The 24,810-nt window shown below is 45.2% G+C and overlaps 1 protein-coding gene across 3 annotated transcripts in view; it reads right to left on the reverse strand.

Annotated features, from left to right (window-relative positions):
* The window catches only part of LOC134337820 (kazrin-like), a 719,044-nt gene that overhangs the window by 474,536 nt on the left and 219,698 nt on the right, over positions 1–24,810 (reverse strand). The window contains exon 1 of one of the 3 annotated variants that reach the window (XM_063033091.1): positions 9,206–10,985. The exons of the other annotated variants lie outside the window; for them this stretch is intronic. Within the exon in view, the coding sequence (XP_062889161.1) occupies positions 9,206–9,208 (3 nt within the window). The 5' untranslated portion in view covers positions 9,209–10,985. Of the gene's footprint in view, positions 1–9,205; positions 10,986–24,810 lie in introns of those variants that run through there. 3 annotated transcript variants of the gene reach the window in all.

Raw genomic sequence — 24,810 nt, forward strand, 5'->3', positions numbered from 1 at the left:
CCCCCCCCCACTTTTTAATTCTACTCCTCATCATTTTTTCTCCAGTCCTGCTGAAGGATCTTGACCTGAAATATTGACTTTTCCATAGATGTTGCCTGGCCTGCTGAGTTCCTCCAGCATTTATGTGTGTTTCCAAGATTTCTGTTTATTTTAGAGTCCAAACAAACATACAGACACTAAGCAAGCTAAATTAGGAGTTGAGAAACAATGCTAAGAGGGGAATCAATGCTAAATCAAAAATATAAAGATGTCACTTCTGAAAAATCTATCACTTTTATAGATAAGGTAAGAGAAATTCCTTAGCTAGAGATAAATTAGCTAGTAGGCTGCATAATTAAAACAATTACATCACATGGGTAATGTGCTAATACTTTGCCAATTAAAAATTGGAAAGGTGATAAACCGTTAGCTTAGCTGCTATACTGCTTTCTGCCAGTGAATGGGAAAAACACATGAGTTTGTTAAAAAGTACAACTCTTATAAAAAGTATTATTTAAAAAAAGACAGTGGTTTCCAACACCCCGTTCACTGTTTCAATTGTTAACTTAGACAAGATCTTCCTCTACTTTAGAAAAGCTTCAACAAGGTCCCTCATTGGAGGCTGATCCAGATAATGATGGCATATGGTATCTATAAAGACTTAGAGTGGATTCAAAACTGGCTTGGCCATAAAGACAAAGGGAAATGGTGGAAAGGTGTGACCAGTAGTGTTTAGCAGAGATCTGTGGATGGGGATATATAAATGATTTAGATGAAAATGTAGGTGGACTGATTAGTAAGTTTGCAGATGATACAAAAGTTGGTAGTGGTGTGGATAATGCGGAAGGAGTTTGAACTGCAGCCAGTCAATGAACGGGGGTGTGCGAAGAAGAGGTGACTTCACACAGGTCCGCAATTGACAATTAAAAATGCAGTGCTTTGTGGCAGTTTTTGGAGTTTGAACTGCAGCCAATCAATGAATGGGATTCATTAGCAAGGGTGAATAAAAGTAAGGCAAGGGCAAGTGGAGAGGCCATTTTTGGAGTGGACATTGTTGGAGTTGGCCAGTATTGGAGGGGGGATGATTTGGCTTTGGTTCATCTGGCTTAGGTGAGGTAAGTATCTAGAACGCTTTTCTTCTCGTTATTCTTTGTTATTCTTCATTCTTTATCTGTTAGGGCATAGCTAGAACAGTAACAATAACTCCAGGGGCAGCGTTATGTTCTTGGTGTAAGATATGGGAATTCTGGGAGACCTACAGTGTAAAGGAACGGAACCTGCAGCTGATGACCGTCAGCTCATACGGGAGACAGGGAAGGTGATAGATAGGAGCTACAGGGAGGTAGTCAACCCCTAGGTTACAGGAGGCAGGTAATTGGATGACTGTCAGAAGGAAGCAAATTGGGCAGCCAGTACAGAGTATCACTGTGGCATTTCCTTTCAATAATAAGTATACCCTTTTGGATACAGTTGAAGGTGATGGCCAGCTGGGGAGGAGGGTCTACAGTGACCGGGTCTCTGGCACTGAGCCTGGCGCTGTGGCTCAGAAGAGAAGAGAGATGAAGAAAATTGCAGTAGTGATAGGAGATTCCATAGACCGAGGAACAGAGACAGGATTCTGTGGGTTCAGTAGAGACACCCAGATGGTATGTTGCCTCCCAGGTGCCAGGGTCAGGAATGTTTCAGACTGGATCCACAGCATTCCAGAGGGGGAAGGTGAACAGCCATGTTGTACATATTGACTCCAATGACATGGGGAGGAAAGGCGAGGAGGTCCTGATGAGAGATTTCAGGGAGCTAGGTAGGAAGCTGCGAAGCAGGACCGCCAGGGTAGTAATCTCTGGATTGCTGCCTTTGCTACATACCAGTGAGGGCAAGAGTAGGAGCATTTGGCAGATAAATGCGTGACTGAGGAACTGGTGCAGTGGGCAAAAGTTCAGATTTCTGGATCATTGGGATCTCTTCTGGGGAAGGCATGACCTGTGCAAAAAGGAAGGGTTACAGCTGAACTTGAGAGGGACCAATATCCTTGTGGGCAGGTTTGCTGGAGCAGTTTGAGAGAAATTAAACCTATTTGGAAGAGGGGTGGGAACTGAAGCGATAGGGCTGAGGATGGCGCAGTTGGTTTACGAACAGAGGCTGGGTTAGTGAAACTGCTAGCAAGGACAGGCTGATGATAAGGCAAAAGGGGGACAAAATCAAAAAGAGTGATGAATATGGGACTGAAGGAGTTATATTTGAATGTATGCAAAATATGAAATAAGGTAGATGAACTTGTAGCACAGTTAAGAGATTGGTAGGTGTGACAATGTGACACTGAGTCATGGCTGAGGGAAGATCACAGTTGGGGGCTTAACACCCAAGGACACATATTGTATCAAAAGGACAAGCAGGTAGGCAGAGGCAGTGAGGTGGCTCTGTAGGTAAAGAACAAAATCAAATCCTTACAAAGAGGTGATATAGGGTTGAAAAGTGGGTAGAGCTAAGAAACTGCAACAGTGAAAAGACCCTGATGGGAGTTATATACTTGCCTCCGATCAGTAGTCAGGATTTGGGATACAAATTACAATAGGAGATCGAAAAGGCTTTCCAAAGGGGCAATGTTATGACAGCAATGGGTGATTTCAATATGGAGGTAGATTGGGAAAATCAGGTTTGTGCTAGATCCCATGAGGGGGAATTTGTAGAATACCTACAAGATGGCGTTTTAGAGCAGCTCATGGTTGATTCCACTGGGGGATGAGATACCGTGGATTGGGTATGGTGCAATGAACCAGAATTGATTAGTGAGCTTAAGGTAAAGGAGCCCTTGGGGGAAGTGATCAGAGTATGATTGAGTTCACCCTGCAATTTGAGAGGGAGAAGCTAAAGTCAGATGTATTAGTATTACAATGGATTAAAGGAAATTAGAGAGGCATGAGAGAGGACCTGGCTAAAGTTGATTGGAAGGGGACACCAGCAGGGATGATGGCAGAGCAGCATTGGCTGCAATTTCTGGGAGCAATTCAGAAGATGCACGATAGAGACACCCCAAAGAAGAAGTTTTCTAAACGCAGGATGATGCAACTGTGGCTGGCAAGGGAAATCAAAGCCAACTTAAAAGACAAAGGGAGGGCATATAATACAGCAAAAATTAGTGGTAAGTTAGGGGATTGGGAAGCTTTTAAAAGCTAACAGAAGGCAACTAAAAAAAATCATTAAGAGGGAGAAGATGAAATCCGAAGTAAGATAGCCAATAATATTAAAGAGGATACCAGCAGTTTCTTCAGCTACCTGAGTAAAAGAGAGGCAATAGTAGATATCGAACCACAGGAAAATGGGGGACCAAGAAATGGCGGATGAATTGAATATGTATTTTGCATCAGTCTTCTCTGTGGAAGATGCTAGAAATATGCCAGCAGGTCGAGAGTGTCAGGAGGCAGAAGTGAGTGATGTTGCCAATGCGAGAGAGAAGGTGCTTGGGAAACTGGAAGCTCTGAAGGTAGATAAATTACTTAGACCGGATGGTTTTCACCCCAGGATTCTGAAAGAGGTGGCTGAAGAGATCGGGAAGGAGCTTTCAAGAGTCATTAGATTCCCGAATGGTTCCGGAGTACCAGAAAACTGCTAGTGTCATTCCACTCTTCAAGGAAGGAGAGAGGCAGAAGAAAGGAAATTATAGATCTGTTAGTCTGACCTCAGTGGTTGGAAAAATGTTGGATTTGATTGTTAATGATGAGGTTTCAGGGTACTTGGAGGGATGTGATAAAATGGGCTGAAGTCAACATGATTTCCTTGATGGAAAATCTTGCCTGACAAATCTGTCGGGATCCTTTGAAGAAATAACAAGTAGGATGGACAAAGGAGAATTGGTGAATGTTGTGTACTTGGATTTTCAAAAGGCCTTTGATGCATGAAGCTGCTTAACAAGTTAAGAGCCATGGTATTACTGGAAACATATTAGCATGGAGAGAGCACTGGCTGATAGGCAGGAGTGGAAGAGTGGGAATAAAGGGAGCCTTCTCTGTTTGGCTGCTGGTGACTAGTGTATTCCACAGGGGTCTCTGTTGGGACCGCTTCTTTTTACGTTGCATGTCAATGATTTGGATGACAGAATTGATGGCTCTGTGGCTGATATGGTGGAGAGACAGGTAGTGTTGAGGAAACAGGGAGGAGCAGAAGGACTTAGACAGATTAGGAGAATGGGTAAGGAAGTGGCTGATGAAATACCGTGCATGGTCATGCCCTTTAGTATAAGGAATAAAAGCACAGACTAAAACAGGTAGAAAATTCAAATATCTGAGGTGCAAAGGAACTTGGGAGTCCTTGTGGTGAATCTGTGGAATTCAATGCCACAGGTAGCCCTGGAGGCCAGGTCATTGGGTGTATTTAAGGGGGATGTTGATGGGTTTTGGATTAGTCAGGGCATGAAAGGTTATGGAGAGAAGGAAGGAGAATGGGATTGAGAGGGAAATGGATTTGTCATGATGAAATAGCAGAGCAGACTAAATGGACCAAATGGCCTAATTTTGCTCCTATATCTTATGGTCTTATGGTCTAGGTAAATTAAATAGTGGACAGCGAGCAGGACAACACATTTTAGTCATTATTGTAATATAGGAAACAATGAAACGAATTTGCACCCAGCAAGATTGTACAAATAGCAATGAGATAGGTACCAGATGGTCTACCTCAGAGTGTTGATGAAGGGATAAACATTGGCCAGGACACCAGCCAAAACACTCCTATGCTGCTTCTAAATAAACCAATGAGTCTTCAGTTATTGTGAATCAGATAATTCAGATTATTTTATAATCTTGTTGCGGGATAGGAAATTTAGATACATTTTTCTTAAAGCCAGACAGATTGCAAATCAAACAAATATTTAAGGAAAACCCAGAGGATGTTTGGAATTGAACTGCATGGATTGGTGCCTCTCTTAGATATCTGTCGTAATGATAACTGCTGTTCCCAGATGCGTGTCCAAGAATGAGCTGGACTATTTTCTGTAGCTGGACATAATTTTTAGCTCCATATGAGCTGGGAAAAGAAGCCAATGAATTATACTCATGAATAGTAACGGGGGATGTCAAATGGAACTCTTCTCCCTAAATTTTTTTTCTGACAATAGTGTACTTGGTAAGTGGGGGGCCTTCATAAATGAAATTTTGAGAGTACAAAGCTTGTACGTGCCTGTCAGAATTAAAGGTAAAGATAACAGGCTTAGGCATTCTTGGTTTTCAAGAGATACTGAGGCCCTGGCTGAGGAAAAAAAGGAGATGTATAAGCAGGTAGGAATAAATGAGGTACTTATAGAGAATAAGAAATGCAAGGGAATACTTAAGGAAGAAATTAAGGGGGCTAAAAGAAAGCATGAGGTTGCCCTAGCAGACAAGGTGAAGGAGAATCCTAAAGGATTCTACAGATATGTTAAGAGCAAAAGAATTGAAATGACAAAATTTGTCTTCTCAAAGATCACAATGGTAATGTATGTGTGAAGCCAAAAGAGATTGGGGGGGCGCGGAATTCTTAAATAGATTATTTGTATCTGTATTTACTCGGGACATGGACACAGAGTCTATAGAAATGAAGCAAAGCAGCAGCGAGGTCATGGGCCTGAAACAGGTTGTAGAGGAGGAGTTATTTGTTGTTTTGGAGGCAAATTAGGGTGGATAAATCCCCAGGGCCTGATGGGGTACTCGCTTGGGCCCTGCGGGAGGCAAGTGCAGAAATTACAGGGATCCCAGAAGAGATATTTAAATCATCCTTAGTGACAGGTGAAGTACTGAAGGATTGGAGGATAGCTAAAGTTGTTCCACTATTTAAGAAAGGCTTTGAATATAAACCAGGAAATTATAGGCCAACGAGACTGACAAAAGTGGTGGGAAAGTCATAGGAAGTTATTCTAAGGGACAGGATATGTGAGAATTTGGATAGACAGGGACTGATTATGGAGAGTCAGCATGACTTTGTGGCATGTCTTACCAACCTTATAGAGTTTTTCAAGGAAGTTACCAGGAAAATTGATGAAGGCAAGGCAGTGCATGTTGTCTACATGGACTTCAGCAAGGAATTTGACAAGGCCTCACATCGGAGGTTGGTCAAAAAGTTCAGTTGAGTGGCATTCAAGATGAAGTAGTAAATTGGATTAAACATTGGCTTCGCAGCAGAAGCCAGTAGATGGTTGCCTCTCTGACAGGAGACCTGTGACTAGTAGATGTGCCACAGGGTTTTTGGTACTGGGTCCATTGTTGTTTGTCATCGATGTATATGGATGATCTGGACGACAATTTTGTGAATTGCATCAGCAAATTGGTGGATGACATGAAGACTGGGAGGTGGACTATCAGAACTTGCAGTGGGATCTGGACCAACGGGAAAAATGGGCAGAAAAATTGCAGGTGGAATTTAATGCAGACAAGTGTGAGGTGTTGCACTTTGGTATGGCCAACCAAGGGAGGTCTTGCACAGTGAACAATAGGGCATTGAGGAGGGTGGTAGGACAAAAGGATCTGGGAATACAGGTCCATAATTCAATAAAGTGGCATCGCAGGATCACAGGTAGATAGGGTTATAAAGAAAGATTTTGACACATTGGCCTTCATAAATCGAAGTATTAAGTACAGGAGATGGGATGTTATGTTGAAGTTGTATAACCTGGAGTACTTTGTGGAGTTTTGGCCACCTACCTACAGGAAAGACGTAAATAGGGTTGAACGAGTACAGAAAAAATTGACAAGGATGTTGTCGGGACTGAACGGCCTTAATTACAAGGAAAGGTTGAGTAGGTTAGGACTTTATTCCTTGGAACATAGAGATTGAGGGGAGATTTGATAGAGGGGTATAGATAGGGAAGTTGCAAGCAGGTTTTTTTCCACTGAGGTTGGGTGGGCCTACAACTAGAGCTCATGGTCAAGGGTAAAAGGTGAAATGTTTAAGGGGAACATGAGGGGAAACTTTTTCACTCAGAGGGTCGTGAGAGTGTAGAACGAGTGCAAGTGGTGCAGGTGAACTTGACATCAATGTTTAAGGGTCGTTTGGATAGGCCCATGGCTGGGAGGGGTATGTAGGGCTATGGTCCGAGAGTTGTTCGATGGGACTAGAATGGTTCGGCATGGTCCAGATGGACCGAAGGGCCTGCTTCTGTGCCGTACTTTACTCTGACTCTCTAACTCTAATTATGGGTGACATTGTGACCACACAGCACAGCTGGATCTAAACCTCTCTGAATATAGAGATGGAAAGGATAAATAGATGCAGTGAAAAGTGGGCTCGAATTCTGGAACCCAATTACAGAAACTCCTAAACTAGTCAAAATATTTTCCAAAGTTCTTCCTCTTGGTAATGCAGTTTGAACCAAAAATATACAGTGCAACTATTTACTTAAGTAATACACTGCCACTCAGACTGTCAAACAATAAGTCGGTAGAGGCTGTGAATGTAATCTTCACAATCAGGAAACTATTACACTCACTTGTCACAGCATCTGCGCATTTATTCTCTTGCCCACTATCCTCCTTGTTGCCTGCACTATGTCCCAATGGTGAGACCCTCCACTGGTTGGGTTCAGCCACAGATGGTGCATCCCAGCTGTCTACGTGATAAGCAAGCCAGGGCAGTATGATATGGAGAGAAGGCAGCAGGCTCCCCCCTCAATGCAGCTAGTGAATCCAAAGAACAGCAGCGACTGATACAGCGGCATCACAGGAGCTGCGCGTCAGCGTCAAACTCAATGTAAGACTGCCTTCGGGCCTCCAGCTCAGGGTTTTCCCCTCAGGGGTTACTCCCAAAGCCTTCCCCATGAGTGGGTTTAGCTGCAAGAAGGTGGAGTTTTGAGATGAGAAGTTTTCCTTCTCATAGATGCGCTGCCAACCATAGCTGACAAGCCCCATCTGCCTGAAGCGGCTTGTTTTAAGGCCTTCAGTAACCTGCCTTTGACCCTTCTCCTGTCAAGGGAAATGGTTCCACTAGGCTTAGTAGCTAAGCCACATGTGAAGGCCAGGAGCTGGATATGGTTGTCAGGGGCAATTTGAAATGCATGCCATTAGGTAGTGGGACATATCTACACTACCACCCCTGCAATGGTATTTATCACATGATTCCCATCAAATGGTGAAATGCCTTGATAGAGAGGATGTTTCCTATGGTGGGAGAGTCTAAGACCAGAGGACTCAGCCTCAGAATAGACCAGAGATGAGGAGGAATTTCTTTAGCCAGAGAGTAGTGAATCTGTGGAATTCGTTTCCACAGGGGGCTATGGCGGCCAAGTCTTTCTGTATATTTAAGGCAAAGGTTGATAGATTCTTGAGAGGAAAATGGATCTGTCATGATGAAATGGCAGAGCAGTCTCAATGGGCCAAATGGCCTAATTCAGCTCCTACAGCTTATGGTCTTGTAATGTTTGCTTTAGATCCATAGTCAGTTTGAGGCACTAAGCTAACTTGGAGAAACTTCTTTTCCAACACATTTATGGAGAATTGCTTCAACCGTCAACAGATAAATTTATGTGTGTGATTTGAGGATATCCAAACACGTTTAAGCTCTCCATGTTGTGGAAGTATATCGAATGTTCTTGACACCTCTACTGTTCCCAGTGGACAGAATTCCAGGAAATTGACATGCTCGCACAAATGTTGGAACCCTGTCAAAATTAATTGTACTGAGAAGGGCAGCACTTTCGAACTTTTACTCAAGACAACAAATGTCCCTTGGGAACAGCTGGTTGTGCCAGTAGTGCTTGGCACCCCAGTGAATTGGGGTGTTTGGCAGGAGTTGGCACTGATCACTTGTACTTCCTTCAAAAGACTAGCTACGAGCCCTAACTTCACTCGTAAATGATCCCATTACTGCACTCCCTTGGCGTCCTCTCATACAGCCTGCCTTCAACACACCTCTAGCCAATCAATTCATTGCTTGGGTACCTCTGTTCCCACCCAGGCAGTAGGCCTGATTTTGTATTTTTATGACCTTGCATGGGAAAGGTAAAGGTTTAACTTTTCAACAAGTTCCACCTGAAGTTCGTTGGGATATCAAGGACCACGATATGCAAGGCACAAACCATTTACGGTATTCTAACCTCCAGAGATGCCTTTGTCACCTCAGGCCACCCGGTGTGGCTTGTTCCATCACCTCCGTGCCAGAAATTGAGAGCAAATGCTAATTAACCGGATTAATAAAGTTACCAAAAGAGCAGTGTATACAACTGGAATACTAATCCAAAACCACACAGAAAAATCAGAAAACATACCATTCACGCTTCCAGAGGGAAGGTTTCCACACCGTTGGAGGTCCACAAGGCTGCAATCCTTTACTAATGAAAAGCCTAACAATGTAGTTACAAGCCTCAACTGAATTCTCCATTTCCTTGAAGCAACATGCCCACATTTCTATTAAGGCAGCATCACCCTTTAGAAAAGACAGAGGGTTCTGCTTCTTATTTGTAACCTTGGCAACCACGTCTCTGTTACCTATCTCCCTCTGGTTGATCACTTGCTGCTTTATAGGCTTCGAGTAGCTTTCATTTATCAAAAACCAGCATCAAATGAAAATCATCATACAACACTGTGGTTACTCAACTTCTAATCATGTGCTTTTAAAATCATCTCCTTTCTGGTATTTTGGTTGGTGGTTGGTGTGAGAAGCTGAGGCCTGTTGCATCACAGAAAAATCTCTCTGCAAGCACAACTTTCAGCAGGCTTTCTCTCACTCTCAGGATCATCATAGGAAGAGCTTCAAAACCACACAGAGCTCCTCAGTGAATTCCTCACTGTTCTACGCCACAGATTGATGGTAGGATGTAGAGGCAGGGGAAACAGCAGTGGGCATTCAGAAAGGGTAAGTGCTGCACTTTGCCATCCACCAGATTTGTGCAGATGGTCCACCTAATGTGAGTTTCTTGTTCTTAAACATCAACCAGTCGTTCTTAACTCCAAAATAAATGAACTATCATGTCTGCCAGACAGCCCTCAACTTACAGGTACATTTATCTGGGGTGATTTATGGCTAAAGGCCAAGGACTCAGACAGAGAAGCACTCTGTCTGGTGAATCTCTTTTGGACTGCCTCCATTGCGACAATATCATCTCAGGTAAGGGGACCATAGCTATGCTCAGTTGACCTGGGAGCCCTCACTAAAACTCTGTACACTCATAACAAAACCTCCCTAGTTCTCAACTAAAAGGCCAATATGCCACTTGTCCTTTCAACTACCTGTTGCACCTACCTGCACCACTTTGTGATTCATACACTAAAACACCTAGATCCCTCTGAACTTCACTCTCTTGCAGGCCCGCCTCCCATTTAGATAATAATCTGCCTCTTGATTTATCTTACCAGAAATGCATGCCTTCACATTTCCCCATATTAAGCTCCATTTCACCAAACACTGAATTTCTCTATACACACAGTGGCCACTTTATTAGGTACACCTGCTCGTTAATGCGAATATCTAATCAGCCATTCATGTGGCGACAACTAAATGCACAAAAGCATGCAGGCACGGTCAAGAGATTCAGTTGTTCAGACCAAACATCAGAATGAGGAAGATATGTGATCTAAGTGATTTTGACCATGGAATGATTGTTGGTGCCAGATGGGGTGCTCAGAGTATCTCAAAAATTGATGAACTCCTTGGATTTTCATGCAGAGATTACAGAGGATGGTGCAAAAAAACGAAAAAAAAAAGCATCCAGTGAGTGGCAGTTCTATGGCCAGAAACAGCTGGTTAATGAGAGAGGTCAGAGGAGAATTGGCAGACTGGTTCAAGCTGACAGGAAGGTGACCGTAACTCAAATAACCATGTGTTACAACAGTGGTGTGCAGAAGAGCATCTCCGAACGCACAACATGTCGAACCTTGAAGTGGATCAGCTTCAGCAGCAGAGTATCAGGAACATAAACAGTGGTCACTTTATTAGGCACAGGAGGTACATAGTAACATGGCTTCTGAACGTATGTCATTGCAAGGTCTTAATATCCTCATCAAAACATGTTCTTCCACTTATTTCTGTATCAATTGCAATCTTGGATACTTTACATTTCACTACCACCCCCCCCCCCCAATTCATTAACAGTAAGTAGCCAAACATTAAGCACTGATCTCTATGCTAGTCCACTGAGGTAAATTAAATTTAACGCAAAACGATACATAACAAACAAAGCTTGACAAACATCAGCATGCAAAAGAAAAGAACCTGTGCAAGTAAAAATGATGCTGACACCATTAGTTGGAAAGAGTTCTTGAACTGAGTCTGTGGAGCACAGAATCGGTTCTGAGTAGAGGTGAATAAAGTTATCCATGCTGCTTCAGAGGCCTTGATAGCTGCAGGGTAATAACTGTTTCTGAACCTGGTGGTGTGGGATCTAAGGCTTCTGAATCCCCTGTCTGATGATTGTAGCAAGAAGAGGGCATGAACTGTATGGTGGGGGTGGGGAGGGTCTTTGATCATGGATGCTAGGTGAACCCTCTAACATGAAAGACACATTTATTCCACCTGTCTGTTTTCTACAAGATCACTAGCTTCATTCTCCATAGGATATACACTTACCTTAGCCATTCTTTTCTTTTCTATGTATCTGTAGAAATTCTTACTGATTGAATTGACTTTATTACTTAGAACCATCACATACATAAGGAGTAAAAATCTTTGCATTACATCTCTGTCTAAATGTGCAATGTGCAATTTGTAGTAATTTGTAATAAGTAGTATGTACAACAGGACTGTCAACATAATATTGAAAGACAATTGTATCAGTGTGAGTTAATCAGTCTGATGGCCTGGTGGAAGAAGCTGTCCCGGAGCCTGTTGGTCCTGGCTTTTATGCTGTGGTGCCGTTTCCTGGACTGTAGCAACTGGTACAGTTTATGGTTGGGGTGACTTGGGTCCCCAATGATCCTTCGGGCCCTTTTTACACACCTGCCTCTGTACAGGTCCTGAATAGTGGAAAGTTCACATCTACAGATGCGCTGGGATGTCCACACCACTCTCTGCAGAGGCCTGCGATTGAGGGAAATACAGTTCCTGTACCAGGCAGTGATGCAGCCAGTCAGGATGTTCTCAATTGTGCCCTTGTAGAAAGTCCTTAGGATATGGGGAACCATACCAAACTTCTTCAACCGTCTGAGGTGAAAGAGGCGCTGTTGTGCTTTATTCACCACACAGCCAGTACATATAGACCACGTGAGGTTCTCAATGATGTGTATGCTGAAGAACTGAAAGCTGTTCACCCTCTCAACCCCTGGTCCATTGATCTCAACAGGGGTTAACCATTTCTCCTTTCCTCCTGTAGTCCACAACCAGACTGATTTGAAATTACATGTTCTCTCAAAATCAATTTTCTTCCTTTTTAAAAAACTTTCTGGTCCTTTGCTGCTGTTTCCAAGTAAAATCCCAATCATTTGATTTACGACAAGCCTTTTATGATTTCATATTATCCATGACCTCCTTTGTAACCACTTTCTCATGGCATCCTGTTGAGAATAGGAATTACTTCCACTGAGTGTTGTGGACAAGTTGTCTGAATATTTGCCTCTGCTCTTCTACTTGATCTACTGCCCGTTGTGCTGCTGGCATTCAGGTTGGCAATGAAGGTCCTCCATCTCTGATAGTGTTCAGGTCTTCCTTCATCGTGTCAACATCTTGCAGTCATGCAAGTTCCAGGTGGAGACTCAGGAATACCATTGCAATCAGATGTAGAAAGATTCTTCATTGCTGTTTCCATAACAATTTTTTTTTGACCAGTTAGGGTTGTTAGCCCTGAGTTGAACCCCTGAACCTGGAGGACTGGTGGACCACTCTTTGTCTGGCATCTACCCTTTGACCTGTTTGGCATGGGTGACCTTACCAAGAACCAAAGCATAAAGCCCTGATTCCAGCCAACATAGCTCTCTGGGCCACTGAGGCACCCAGGGCTCCAATCCACAACAAGATTGTAGTCATCTTGGAGGGCTCTTCTACAAACCTTAGCTTATTTACCCAGTTCACTCTAGCCAACTTCACCTTCATACTGTTATAACTGTTTTTATTTAAGTTAAAGACCCTCGTCTTGGACCTGAGGTATTCTTCCTCATATTGAAATTCCACCATATCATGGTCATGACTTCCTAATGGATGTCTTATTAACCACAAGCTCTCTTACTAATACTTTATAAAACAGTTTATTTCCAAGTTGGTTACACATCATACTGCTTCAAGAAGCAATCTTAACACACTCCACAAATTTTTCTTCTGCGGTAATCTGGCTAATTTCTTTTCTCGAATCGATATGCAGATTATAATCTCCCATGATGATTGCATGTTCCTTCAAATATGTTCTTGATATTTCTCCATTTATGCCCCACCTTATTGAAAGGCCACACTTTAGGAGGTCTATAAGCTATTCCCAGATGTGTCTCCTTTGCCCTACAATCATAATTTCCACCCAGATTGATTCCACATCACTACCCCTGCCTTTACACCGTGTCCCAGCATCATTCTGATATCTTTCTTGCGTAAAAATGCTACCCCACCTGATTTCTCTTTTGACCTGTACTCCTGGAACACTATAATCCAGATCATCCTGTAACCATGTCGTCATAAATCCTCTCAGATCAGACTCACATGTTATTATCTAAGCTCTCAGCTCAGCTACCATGGTGAGAACTGAAACTAACTCTTAAGAAACACTAATGGAGCAGCCAGCACAGATTTCCCTGTTTACCTCCTTTCTATAATTAACCACTTCCATCCCATGCCAAAATCTTGGCTCTCCAACCTTATGTACTTTGTATATTAATATATTGCCATTTCCCTAAAATTGGTAAAACATTTCAATATTAGTCATGTGAACACAAGGAAGAAAATGTGCGACAATAAAAACACAAAAAAATTGCAGAAACTAGAGATCTGAAAAAAAGATGTAAAATGCTAGAAATACTAGGCAGGTCAGGCAGCATCTGTGGAAAGAGAAACTGTGTTGATGTGTCATGTTCAACATCCTTCATGAGAAACATTGTGTTGACTTAAAGTATTAATTCTGTTTCTCTTCCTACAGATGCTGCCTGACCCGCTGAGTGTTTCCAACATTTGTCTTTATGTGAGGCACTGAGCCACACTCGTTCCTCAATTGCCTTCACGCCCATCCCAAAGCTGGTGGTGTACATTGTCCAAAGTACCAGCGGCTATCTTACACCTTGCTCGAGTGGCCACGCTCCCTGCGTGAGTGTTAGTGGAAAATTTAGATGTGAGTATGGTCACGGTCAACCTTGGTGCTATGCTTACTCAGCTCTGTCTGAGAGTATGACAGTCACATGCAGCAAGCAAACATTTGAGCCACCCTGCAGATTAAGAGACAGTAGATGCAATCAGAAAGCAAAAATCATATGGTTCAGATTCAGATTTATTTATTATCTGTACATCAAAGCACACAGTGAAATGCGTCATCTGCTTTAATAATTAACACATGCCTGCAAGTGTCACCATGCATTCTGATGCTGACATAGCATGCCTACAGTATTCAGCAGAACAACTCAAGCAGTAGCAACAACAAGAAGAACAAATCAAAGCAATAACAGCTAAACAAGCCCCTTTCCCACCCTCCCACCCATCTGCTCACTCACACGGACGGGCAAACCTCCAGCCCTAAGGCGGACCACCTCAAGGCCCCGGCCCTGGATTTTCAGACTTGCAGACATCATGCCTCCAACTTTCACCTTTGCCCCCGAGACTTGCTGATCACAGGTTTGATCTGCGAGCCTCGACTTCTAGACTCGAGCAGACCTCTAATCCCAGTGACCTGGGCCCCCCTGACTCCTTTGGGCTTCTACCTTCGGTCTTTGATCTTCAGGCTTCTACCTCCAGACCCCTCATGCTCTGGACTTTGACCTCTGGCTTTGCCCTGCGGACTTTGCCAATGTCTGTGTTTCAGCCTCAAGAACCACTGATTGTGGGTTTGACTTCGGGTCTCAGTGTCCGGAGTCACACAGACCTCCGACCTCAGTGACCTGAGGCGGGGGTGGGGGGGTGGTGGTTGTCATCAGCCCTTGTGACTGCTGCCCATACCCGGGACTGGTCACTCTTACGGATATCTGATCCACAACTGGGATGGCTGATATTCGATCGTGGAGTGCTCCGACCTAGGCTCGAGCTCCTGCCTAGATGGTTGAGGTGGTAGTCCACAGAAAGGGCAATTGAAATTAGTGGAATTATAATAGTCTGAAGGGGTATCATCTTGAGTCTGATGGGAATGTATATACAGCAAAGGATATTTCAAACTAACAGGGTAGAATTGCACTGATGTACAACATATGATTGATATCAGAGTCCGATGCCAGCTTGGCAGTGATGTAACTAATGCTTCAGTTGCTAAATCAACAGCGTTAAACTGCATTGAAGGTTATGAGATTGGGAGATTCGATGCTTAATTTCCTGGCTGGTGTGAGATTTCAGATCGCAAAGAGGACAGCTACAAGAATGGTGCGGTCTTCATACGCTTTGCTGGGCGTAGACTGCCAAGTAACCATTACAGTCTATGGGAGTTTGGAGAGGCTGGATAGCGATGGCTCCCCAAGCAAAGCAACACTGTCTGTTCAGTTTTGTTCTCTCTTGATATCAGCATACAAATGAAGGGGAGGGGGAGGGAATGTTGACTCAGACCATGAGAGGCCTGCGTCGGGCATTTTCATGCCTTACAAGGCGCAGATTGGAAGTCTGTGTGGGGCGCCACTCCTCGCACAGACTAGAGCAATGTGTGATTAAGTGCCTTGCTCAAGGGCACAAACACACTGCCACCGCTGAGGCGCGAACTAGCGACCTTGAGGTAACTAGACCAACGCCTTAGCCACTTGGCCACGTGCCCAACACTTGAAGAATGAAGAACAGGCCTTACTGATGAAGAATGCCCGGTGCTCGAGAGGCAGAACCACAGGGAGAAATCGTCATTTCCAGAAGAAGAAAGGAAATCTATCAATGGGAAGGAAAAGTACAACGGTAAAGACTGGATTTGTTGCACTCAGTGGCAACGTTATCAAGTACAATGGGCTCAGAAAAACCTTGAATATCAGCAGTGCTGAGTGCAATTAGGACTTAGCACACAGGTAGCACTGTAAAGGGAAGAATACACCATAGGGACCACAAGCAGTGGCATTCTGCAGGAGAAACATTAGTAAAATGTAGTGAGAATAGCAACAATGCCGGGGAAGCGCAGAGGTAATAGAAAAAGATGAGACTGAGAAGCAATTTAACAATATCAAACTAATACAAAGCAATGAAACGGAACAGCTTCTTGAATTGGAAGTAATATACAAGCAGCACAGCAGAAAGCATGTATCAATTCTGCTCGTATTGTTTGAGTGCTGAAGGCTAATAAATGGAGAGGCAACCATTAACAATTGGACATTAATAATGCCTGTGTGCTGAAGGAGGAGAGAAAAGACTGGTCCAAGCTGTTCTTGTTTTTCCTCCATCCATTTGTCAGCACAGTGAGGAATGTCCCTGCATTGTGCAGTATTTACAGAGAACACCCTGTGTCCAAGGCTGCCTCATTTATCTGCCCTCGCCTGTGTTGTCTCTTCTTATAGATGAGCACCACCTCCAGAAGAGCAACACAGAAGTAGCAGCAGGGAAGACCAGACTGGATCTGAACTTGGAGAGTACTCAACCCAACTTAGGCCTTCCTAGGATATGTAAATCATTAACTACTGTACCTACACCAACTGTCCTACATTTCCCCTGCACTTGTAATCCCCTTCTCCCTGTGAGACCTCTGCATGTTTCCCATCCCATGAAAAACCTAGACGATAGTAAAACAGACATAAGTCTACTGTTTATCGAAAAAAGCTCAACGTTCAATACCATAATTCCCTCAGTATTAATCACCAAACTTCTAAACCTCGGGGCCTCTGTACCTCTCTCTGCTCTGTGTCCTTGACTTCCTCATTGGGAAACCACACCCTGTATGGATTGGTAGGAATATCTTCTCCTCACTGACGATCAACACATGCAAACTCAGCCAACTGCCCCACTCACGACTGTGTGGCTGAGCACAGCGCAAATGCCATCTATAAAGTCACAGGTGACACCACTGTTGCTGGCAGAATCTCAGATGGCAACGAGGAGTCATACAGGAGTGAGATAGATGGCTTGCTGAGTGGATTCACAATAGCAACCTTGTACTCAACAAATTGCTTGTGGGCTTGAGGAAAAGGACATCAGGAGAATACACTTTGATCCTCATTTAAAGGTCAACAGTGGAAAGGATGGTCAGTTTCAAATTTCTGTGCATCAACATCTCAGAGGATCTAGCCTGGGCACAACATATTGATACGATCACAAAGCAAGCATGCCAGGAGCACTAACTCATTAGAAGTTTGGGGAGATTTGGTATGTCACCAAACACTCTTTGCAGATTTGTATAGATGTTCAGTTGTGAGCATTTGGATTGGTTGCATCACAGACTGGTATGAAAGTTCCAGCACCAGCTGACCTGAGTCCCAGGTCATCTTTGATCCACATAAGCTGTGATTTGAGCTTCCTTACGGGTTTGTGGGTGGTTTTAATCTGGTATTTCTTCAGGATCCAGGTGATCATTCCAGAAACCGTGGAAATACAGGGAAGACAGGTGATATTGATGGATTCCTCTTCATTGTTATGTTGTCTGGTTTTTCTGTCAGCCCTTTTAAGGGCCCAATTAATTTCCTTCATCTTGTAGCCATCTATAGGAATGTTGTGTGTAATTGTTTTATTTCCTCGGGGAGACTCTACGGGTTCAAAATAGTTTTTGCACGTTTAATCAAGGTAGAAATAACCTCTCTATATTGGGAGGTGTGATGGGGGCTTTTACTATTGAGGTATAAATCTGTGTGGGTGGGTTTTTGACAGATGCCATGTCCGAGGCTATTATCCAGTTTCCTTCGTATTAGAATGTCCAGGAACGGGAGGCAACCATTTTTCTCCATTTCTATTGTAAATTGAATGTTTGGATGTAAGCTGTTCAGATGGTCGTGAAACTGTTGGAATGGCTGGAGTCCATGAGGCCAGACTACAAAAGTGTCATCGACGTACGGTATCTGAGGAAATATTTGGGGTGTAAGGGCAATGAACTCAGAGCTCTCTCCTCAAAGCCCTCTGTTACAACCTGGGAAAGGTTTCACTGCTAATGTAATGGTTTCTTTGTAGCGCAGTGTTTGTGTGATGACCAGAAGATAACGGGGGCTTTGGAATGTGAGCTGGCCATTGAGGGGAGGTGTTTTCCTTTCTTGGGGGCCCAAGAGAAGGTTTCGCAGTCTTTTGTTTGGCAGAATACAGAGAGAGAAGATACCAGAACGGTGAAGTTGTAGACTGCGGGATGGAGTGGACTTGGAATGGGGTCGGGAGTTGACGACGCCTAGGGGAAATCGATGGAGAACGAACAGACAAGAAAACAGTGAGCTCCAACGTGCGCATTAGACTGTTTCATGAAAATGGGCCCTTTTCCTTTACTAACCTTATAGTCAAATTAATAATTATAAAGCCCAATTGTTTAATTGCATATTGTGTACTGCTTGTTATTTCATGGTACTGATTTGTAACAGGGGAACATATCACGCAGCATCCACCCAAACAAGATTTCTCAAGTTTGGCCGGGCTGGACACTGCCTTCCCCTAGATTAACGCCGCTAGCTAAACCGAAGGGTTACAATTGTGGGGGCGCATCTGGGATTGATTTTGTTGGATGCTGTGTGATTGCCCTGAGCATTGAACCAGTGGGTTGTGTGTTTTGTGCTAGTATGGCTGCTGCTGGGGTGGAGTGGTGGTGTTCATCTACTGGGGTTACCAGTAACTAAATCAGAGCTCGCCAATGTCAATCAGAAAATAGCAGTGGTAGAGACATAAATTGAGAAGGTGGAAGATCGTGTGCAAAATGTGGAACAGATACTAAGTAAGACGATAAAAATATTAAATCAACAGGAAAGTAAATTGCTTGACTAGGAGGGAAGATAGCGACGGAAAAATATCAGGATTTATAATGTTCCCGAAGGTGCTGAGGGATTGTCGATGACGAAGTTTGTAGACAAGTTGCTGCGGGATGCGCTGGAGTTTCCTCCGACTATTGAGATTGAAATTGAGAGGGCACATCGTGCACTCATTCCAAGGCCTCCCGGAGACAGAGAATGTAAGCCACGCTCAATAGTACTTAGATTCCTTCGATTCAAGAGCAAGGTGGAGATTCTACGAAGGGCCTGGGGTAAGAAAAGGGTGTTTTAGAACGGGAGGTTAATAAACTTCGATCAAGATTACCCTCGGCGGTTCTACAGAAATGGAAGGAATATACCGAAGCAAAATGAATATTCAAGCAAGAAAACATTAAATTCCAAACCCCATACCCTGCTAAACTGAGGGTATTTTACGAAGAAGAGATACAGTTATATCAGACGGTGGAAGAGACCTGAACAACAGAGGACTGCCCGTTAGCGTGGTCAAACCAAGGGAAAGTCTGGCTGAGCAGTTATCCCGAACTGCTTGGGAAATAGTAAGAGAACCAAGAAAGCAGGGGACGGGAGGAGGACGAGAGAAGGATATTAGGAAGAGACTGTGAGTTCTCTGAGGACAGCCCTCAACTCCTCGAGAAAAGCCCTAAGGTTTGGCTAACTTTAAAAGTGCTGATAAACTAAACGGAAGCAAAAATAGACGGTGATACAGACGCTAACGGGCAGTCCTCTGTTGTTCATGTCTCTTCCACCGTCTGATATAGCTGTATCTCTTCTTCGTAAAATACCCTCAGTTTAGCAGGGTATGGGGTTTGGAATTTAATCTTTTCTTGCTTGAATATTCGTTTTGCTTCGGTATATTCTTTCCATTTCTGTAGAACCGCCTGCCATCCGAAGGTGGAGCGTTCCTATGAAATGGTTCGTAAGCCGAAATGTCGTAAAGTGAAGAAGCAATTACCATTTATTTATATGGGAAAATTTTGTGAGCATTTGCAGACCCAAAAATAACCTACCAAATCATGCCAAATAACACATAAAACCTAAAATAACAGTAACATATAGTAAAAGCAGGAATGATATGATAAATACATAGCCTATATAAAGTAGAAATACTTTTCCACAATCATTATTGAACTGTTCTCCGTAGCGAAAATCTCGCGCAAGCGCTGTCGGCAGAAAATCTCATGCAAGCACTGTTAGCAAAAACACGGCGCAAGCGCTCTCCAGTAACCTTTAAGCTACGAAGCTGCCAAATCGTACCAAATAACACGTAAAAATACACAGCCGATATAAAGTAGAAATAATGTATGTACAGTGTAGTATCACTTACTGGAATCGGGACAGCGCAGAGCACACTGATGATGGTGTGTTAGGCTGAGTCGTCGCAGGCTGGGTGGTGCAGTGGCCCCCACCCTCCGGGCCACCAACCGATACATTGCCGCGAAGAACGCAGCGGTAGCCGGGAGGCACACAGCACATCTTTAAGAAAAAAGCCGAAATAAACATGCTAATTAATTACGTGCCGCCCGACACGTAATTGTCGGCCCAGATCAGTGCCGATTGCGTCACCTCTGATCTGGGCCAACAATTATGTGCAGGGCGGCACCTAATTAATTAGCATGTTTATTTCGGCTTTTTCTTAAAGATGTGCTGTGTGCCTCCCGGCTACTGCTGCATTCTCCGCGAATCGGTACAGTATCTGTCCGCGGCCTGGGTGCTGGGGTGGTGGGACACTGAGGTGTCATCTCGTTGTCTCTTTCCATTAGAGCAGGCAGCTCATCTTCTCCTATGACTACCCACTTCGATGTCGAAGGTCGAGGTTCGTCGTCTGCTGTGGCTGATGTGGAAGGCTTGCTTGACTGCTGAGCCTCGCGCATTTTTCTATCATACAGTTCTTTGTAAGGACTCAAAGAATCTTGCAAATATCCCCTAAACCTACGTACCCTTTCAAAATTAAAGTCGTACTTTATCGTTACTCATTCGGCTTCGATTGTTATCCTTTCCTCTTCCAATTGCATCATCTCTTCATCTATCAGTTCTTGGTCATGGGATGCCAAAACCTCTTCAACATCATCTTCGTTGGCTTCCACAAGTGAAACTCACTTCATCCTTGCTTCGTTCACCACGATCGGAATGCTTAATTATGTCTAGTTTTACGCTGTGTAACACCCTTACGAGCTCTTTCAGGCTTTTCCGACACCATAGAAATCATCTTGCAAATGACTGCTCACAGGCTCATGTTAAAGCAATGCTGGCGAGAATGCCGTTCCGAATCCGGGGAGAGCGGCTGCTCGGGGCGCACGCTGCTTTTTGTAGCACGCTGAATTTTTTATCGCGTGCTGAACTTTTTTTGTAACAGTGAAAATACCTTCTGAAAGCAAAACCAGGGTACTAATGTAGGTCTTTCGTAACAGTGAGGTTTTGTAAAGCGAATGTTCGAAAAGCAGGGGACACTTGTATACCTATCTTGAGAAATACGTATTATAATGTGGATTTTATATTACTCAATTTTTAAAAATTCATTCATTCACTCCTTTTTCCCCACCTAAATGAGAATATCTACATGGGAGGAATACACAGGGAAATCATTTCTGTGTAACGAACATAGATTTTTTAACTTTCTTTTAAGGTACTGCAGCAGGGGTCCTCAACTCACAGGTAGGAGGGGCTATCCACTACGGCTAGACGTTTCTTCTAGCTCAATCCAGGGTCATCTAGAGACCCCAGCCTTGGAATCACTCCTTCGTTACCTTTTTAATAAAATTATTTTCATTTCTTGGCTCTTATTGGTTCAGGGAGTAGATTGATTAAGTTATGTTCTGCAAATTTCAATGATATACTAACAGAGAAATACACATGGCTAAGGACAAAGTAAAATTCATTTCTTTTAATGTCAATGGGCTGATGAATCCAGTCAAGCGCAGTAAAATTCTATCAAAAATGAAAAAAGAACAAGCCCATGTAGTATATTTACAGGAAACTCACTTAAGTGATAATGAGCATGGAAAATTAAAGAGAATGGGCTTCACTAATTTGTTTTTCTCCTCATATAAATCAGAACGTAGAAGAAGAGTTGCTATTCTCATCTCAAGCAAGCTAAATTTTGAAAAAGTATTCAAAATGGAAGATAAGGAGGGCATGTAGCGATGTGCTACACACAGCGCTAGAATAACCACACGGAGTCGGTGAGTTGGAGTTGCGATGAAAGAGATTTATTCAAACTTCGCAGCCCGCTTTAAAGCCTTCCCGTTCCCGCCCTCCCTGGGCGGGACTACTGTGGGGAATGTATATTCCCAGACCGTTTCTGCGCGCGGGATTTTCCCCTTGCTGGTGAAGATGGCCTGGCGCCCTTTTTGCTGCCGGCCCCCTCCCTGCCTGTGCGCGCTGTTGTGAGCCGGTTCGTGTGTGCCAGAAAGTGGGTCGCCACATAACCCCCCCCCCAGAACCGGCGATACCTCCCCCAATGTCCACAGTCTGGATCGGCCTCTGTTTGGGGGGTCTGCCCCTGCGCCGCGGTGCCTGAGCCCGGACCGGCTGCGCCAAGTCCACATGGGCCGGTTTGAGTCGGTCCACCGTGAATACCTCCTCTCTCCCCGCAATGTCCAGCACGAACGTGGACCCGTTGTTGCTGATCACCTTAAACGGTCCCTCGTAGGGCCGCTGTAGCGGTGCCCGGTGTCCGCCCCGTCGTACAAAAAGAAACTTACAGTTCTGCAGGTCTTTGGGTACGCAGGTTGGGCTCTGTCCATGCTGTGAAGTGGGTATGGGGGCCAGGTTACCGAGCCTCTCTCGTAGTCTGTCCAGGACTGCTGTGGGTTCTTCCTCTTGCCCCCTTGGGGCTGGTATGGACTCTCCTGGGACGACCAGGGGCGTGCCGTACACCAACTCGGCCGACGAGGTGTGTAGATCCTCCTTGGGCGCCGTGCGGATTCCGAGCAGGACCTAGGGAAGTTCGTCCACCCAGTTAGGCCCCTCCAGGCGGGCCATGAGAGCCGATTTCAGGTGACGGTGGAAGCGCTCCACTAGTCCATTCGACTGTGGGTGGTAGGCAGTTGTGTGGTGTAGCTGTGTTCCTAAAAGTCTGGCCATAGCCGACCACAGGCTGGAGGTGAACTGGGCGCCCCTGTCGGAGGTAATGTGGGCCGGTACCCCGAAGCGGGCTACCCAGGTTGCGATCAGTGCTCGGGCGCAGGATTCGGAGGTGGTGTCGCTGAGCGGGTCTGCCTCTGGCCATCCAGTGAACCGATCTATCATAGTTAGGAGGTACCGCGCTCCTCGTGACACTGGCAGGAGCCCCACGATATCCACATGGATGTGGTCGAACCTCCGGCGGGTGGGTTCGAACTGCTGCGGCGGAGCCTTGGTGTGCTGCTGCACCTTGGCCATTTGGCACTACATGCACGTTTTGGCCCATTCACTGACCTGCTTACGAAGTCCATGCCACACGAACCTGTTGGCGACCAGCCGCATGGTTGTCCTGCTGGAGGGGTAGGCTAAGTTGTGAATGGACTCGAAAACCCGCCGGCGCCAGGCTGCTGGGACGACGGGGCGGGGTTGGCCGGTAGCTACGTCACACAGTAGGGTCCTCTCACCTGGGCCTACGGGGAGGTCTTGGAGCTGCAAACCGGAGACTGCAGTCCTGTAACTGGGGATCTCAGCGTCTGCCTGCTGTGCCTCTGCCAGCGCTGCATAGTCCACCCCCTGGGACAGGGCCTGTATGGTCGGTCTGGATAGTGCGTCCGCCACGACGTTGTCCTTTCCAGAGACATGCCGGATGTCCGTCGAGTACTCGGAGATATAGGACAGATGTCGCTGCTGGCGGGACGACCAGGGGTCGGACACCTTAGTGAACGCAAAGGTAAGCGGTTTGTGGTCTGTGAACGCCGTGAAGGGCCTACCTTCTAAGAAGTACCTGAAATGCCGGATTGCCAGGTATAGTACCAATAGCTCCCGGTCGAAAGCACTGTATTTGAGTTCGGGTGGTCGTAGGTGTTTGCTGAAGAACGCCAGGGGTTGCCAGCGACCCTCGATGAGTTGTTCCAGCATTCCACCGACCGCTGTGTTGGATGCGTCCACCGTGAGGGCAGTAGGAACGTCCGTTCTGGGGTGCACTAGCATCGCAGCGTTTGCCAAGGCTTCTTTGGTTTTAACGAAAGTGGTTGCGGCCTCTTCGTCCCAGGTAATGTCCTTGCCCTTACCCGACATCAGGGTGAACAGGGGGCGCATGGTTCGGGCTGCTGAGGGGAGGAAATGGTGGTAAAAATTCACCATACCCACGAATTCCTGCAAGCCTTTGATTGTGTTGGGTCGGGGGAAGTGGCGGACCGCGTCTACCTTGGTGGGCAGCGGGGTTGCCCCGTCTTTAGTAATCCTGTGGCCCAGGAAGTCGATGGTGTCGAGTCCGAACTGGCATTTGGCTGGGTTGATTGTAAGGCCGAATTCACTCAGGCGGGAGTAGAGCTGGCGGAGGTGGGACAGATGCTCCTGCCGACCACTGCTGGCTATGAGGATGTCGTCCAAATAGATGAATGCAAAAGTCCAGGTCGCGTCCCACCGCGTCCATTAGCCGCTGGAAAGTCTGTGCGGCATTCTTTAGACCAAACGGCATTCGGAGGAATTCGAAAAGTCCGAACGGGGTGATAAGTGCTGTTTTGGGGATGTCGTCCGGATGTACAGGGATTTGATGGTATCCCCGGACGAGGTCTACCTTGGAAAAGATCCTTGCGCCGTGTAGGTTTGCTGCGAAGTCTTGAATGTGCGGCACAGGGTAGCGGTCTGACGTTGTAGCCTCGTTCAGTCTGTGGTAGTCACCGCATGGTCTCCAGCCCCCCGTTGCCTTGGGCACCATGTGAAGGAGGGAGGCCCATGGGCTGTCGGACCGTCGTATGATCCCTAATTCCTCCATCTTCTT

The sequence above is a fragment of the Mobula hypostoma genome, chromosome 25 (genome assembly GCF_963921235.1).
Source record: "Mobula hypostoma chromosome 25, sMobHyp1.1, whole genome shotgun sequence".
Classification (NCBI taxonomy): domain Eukaryota; kingdom Metazoa; phylum Chordata; class Chondrichthyes; order Myliobatiformes; family Myliobatidae; genus Mobula; species Mobula hypostoma.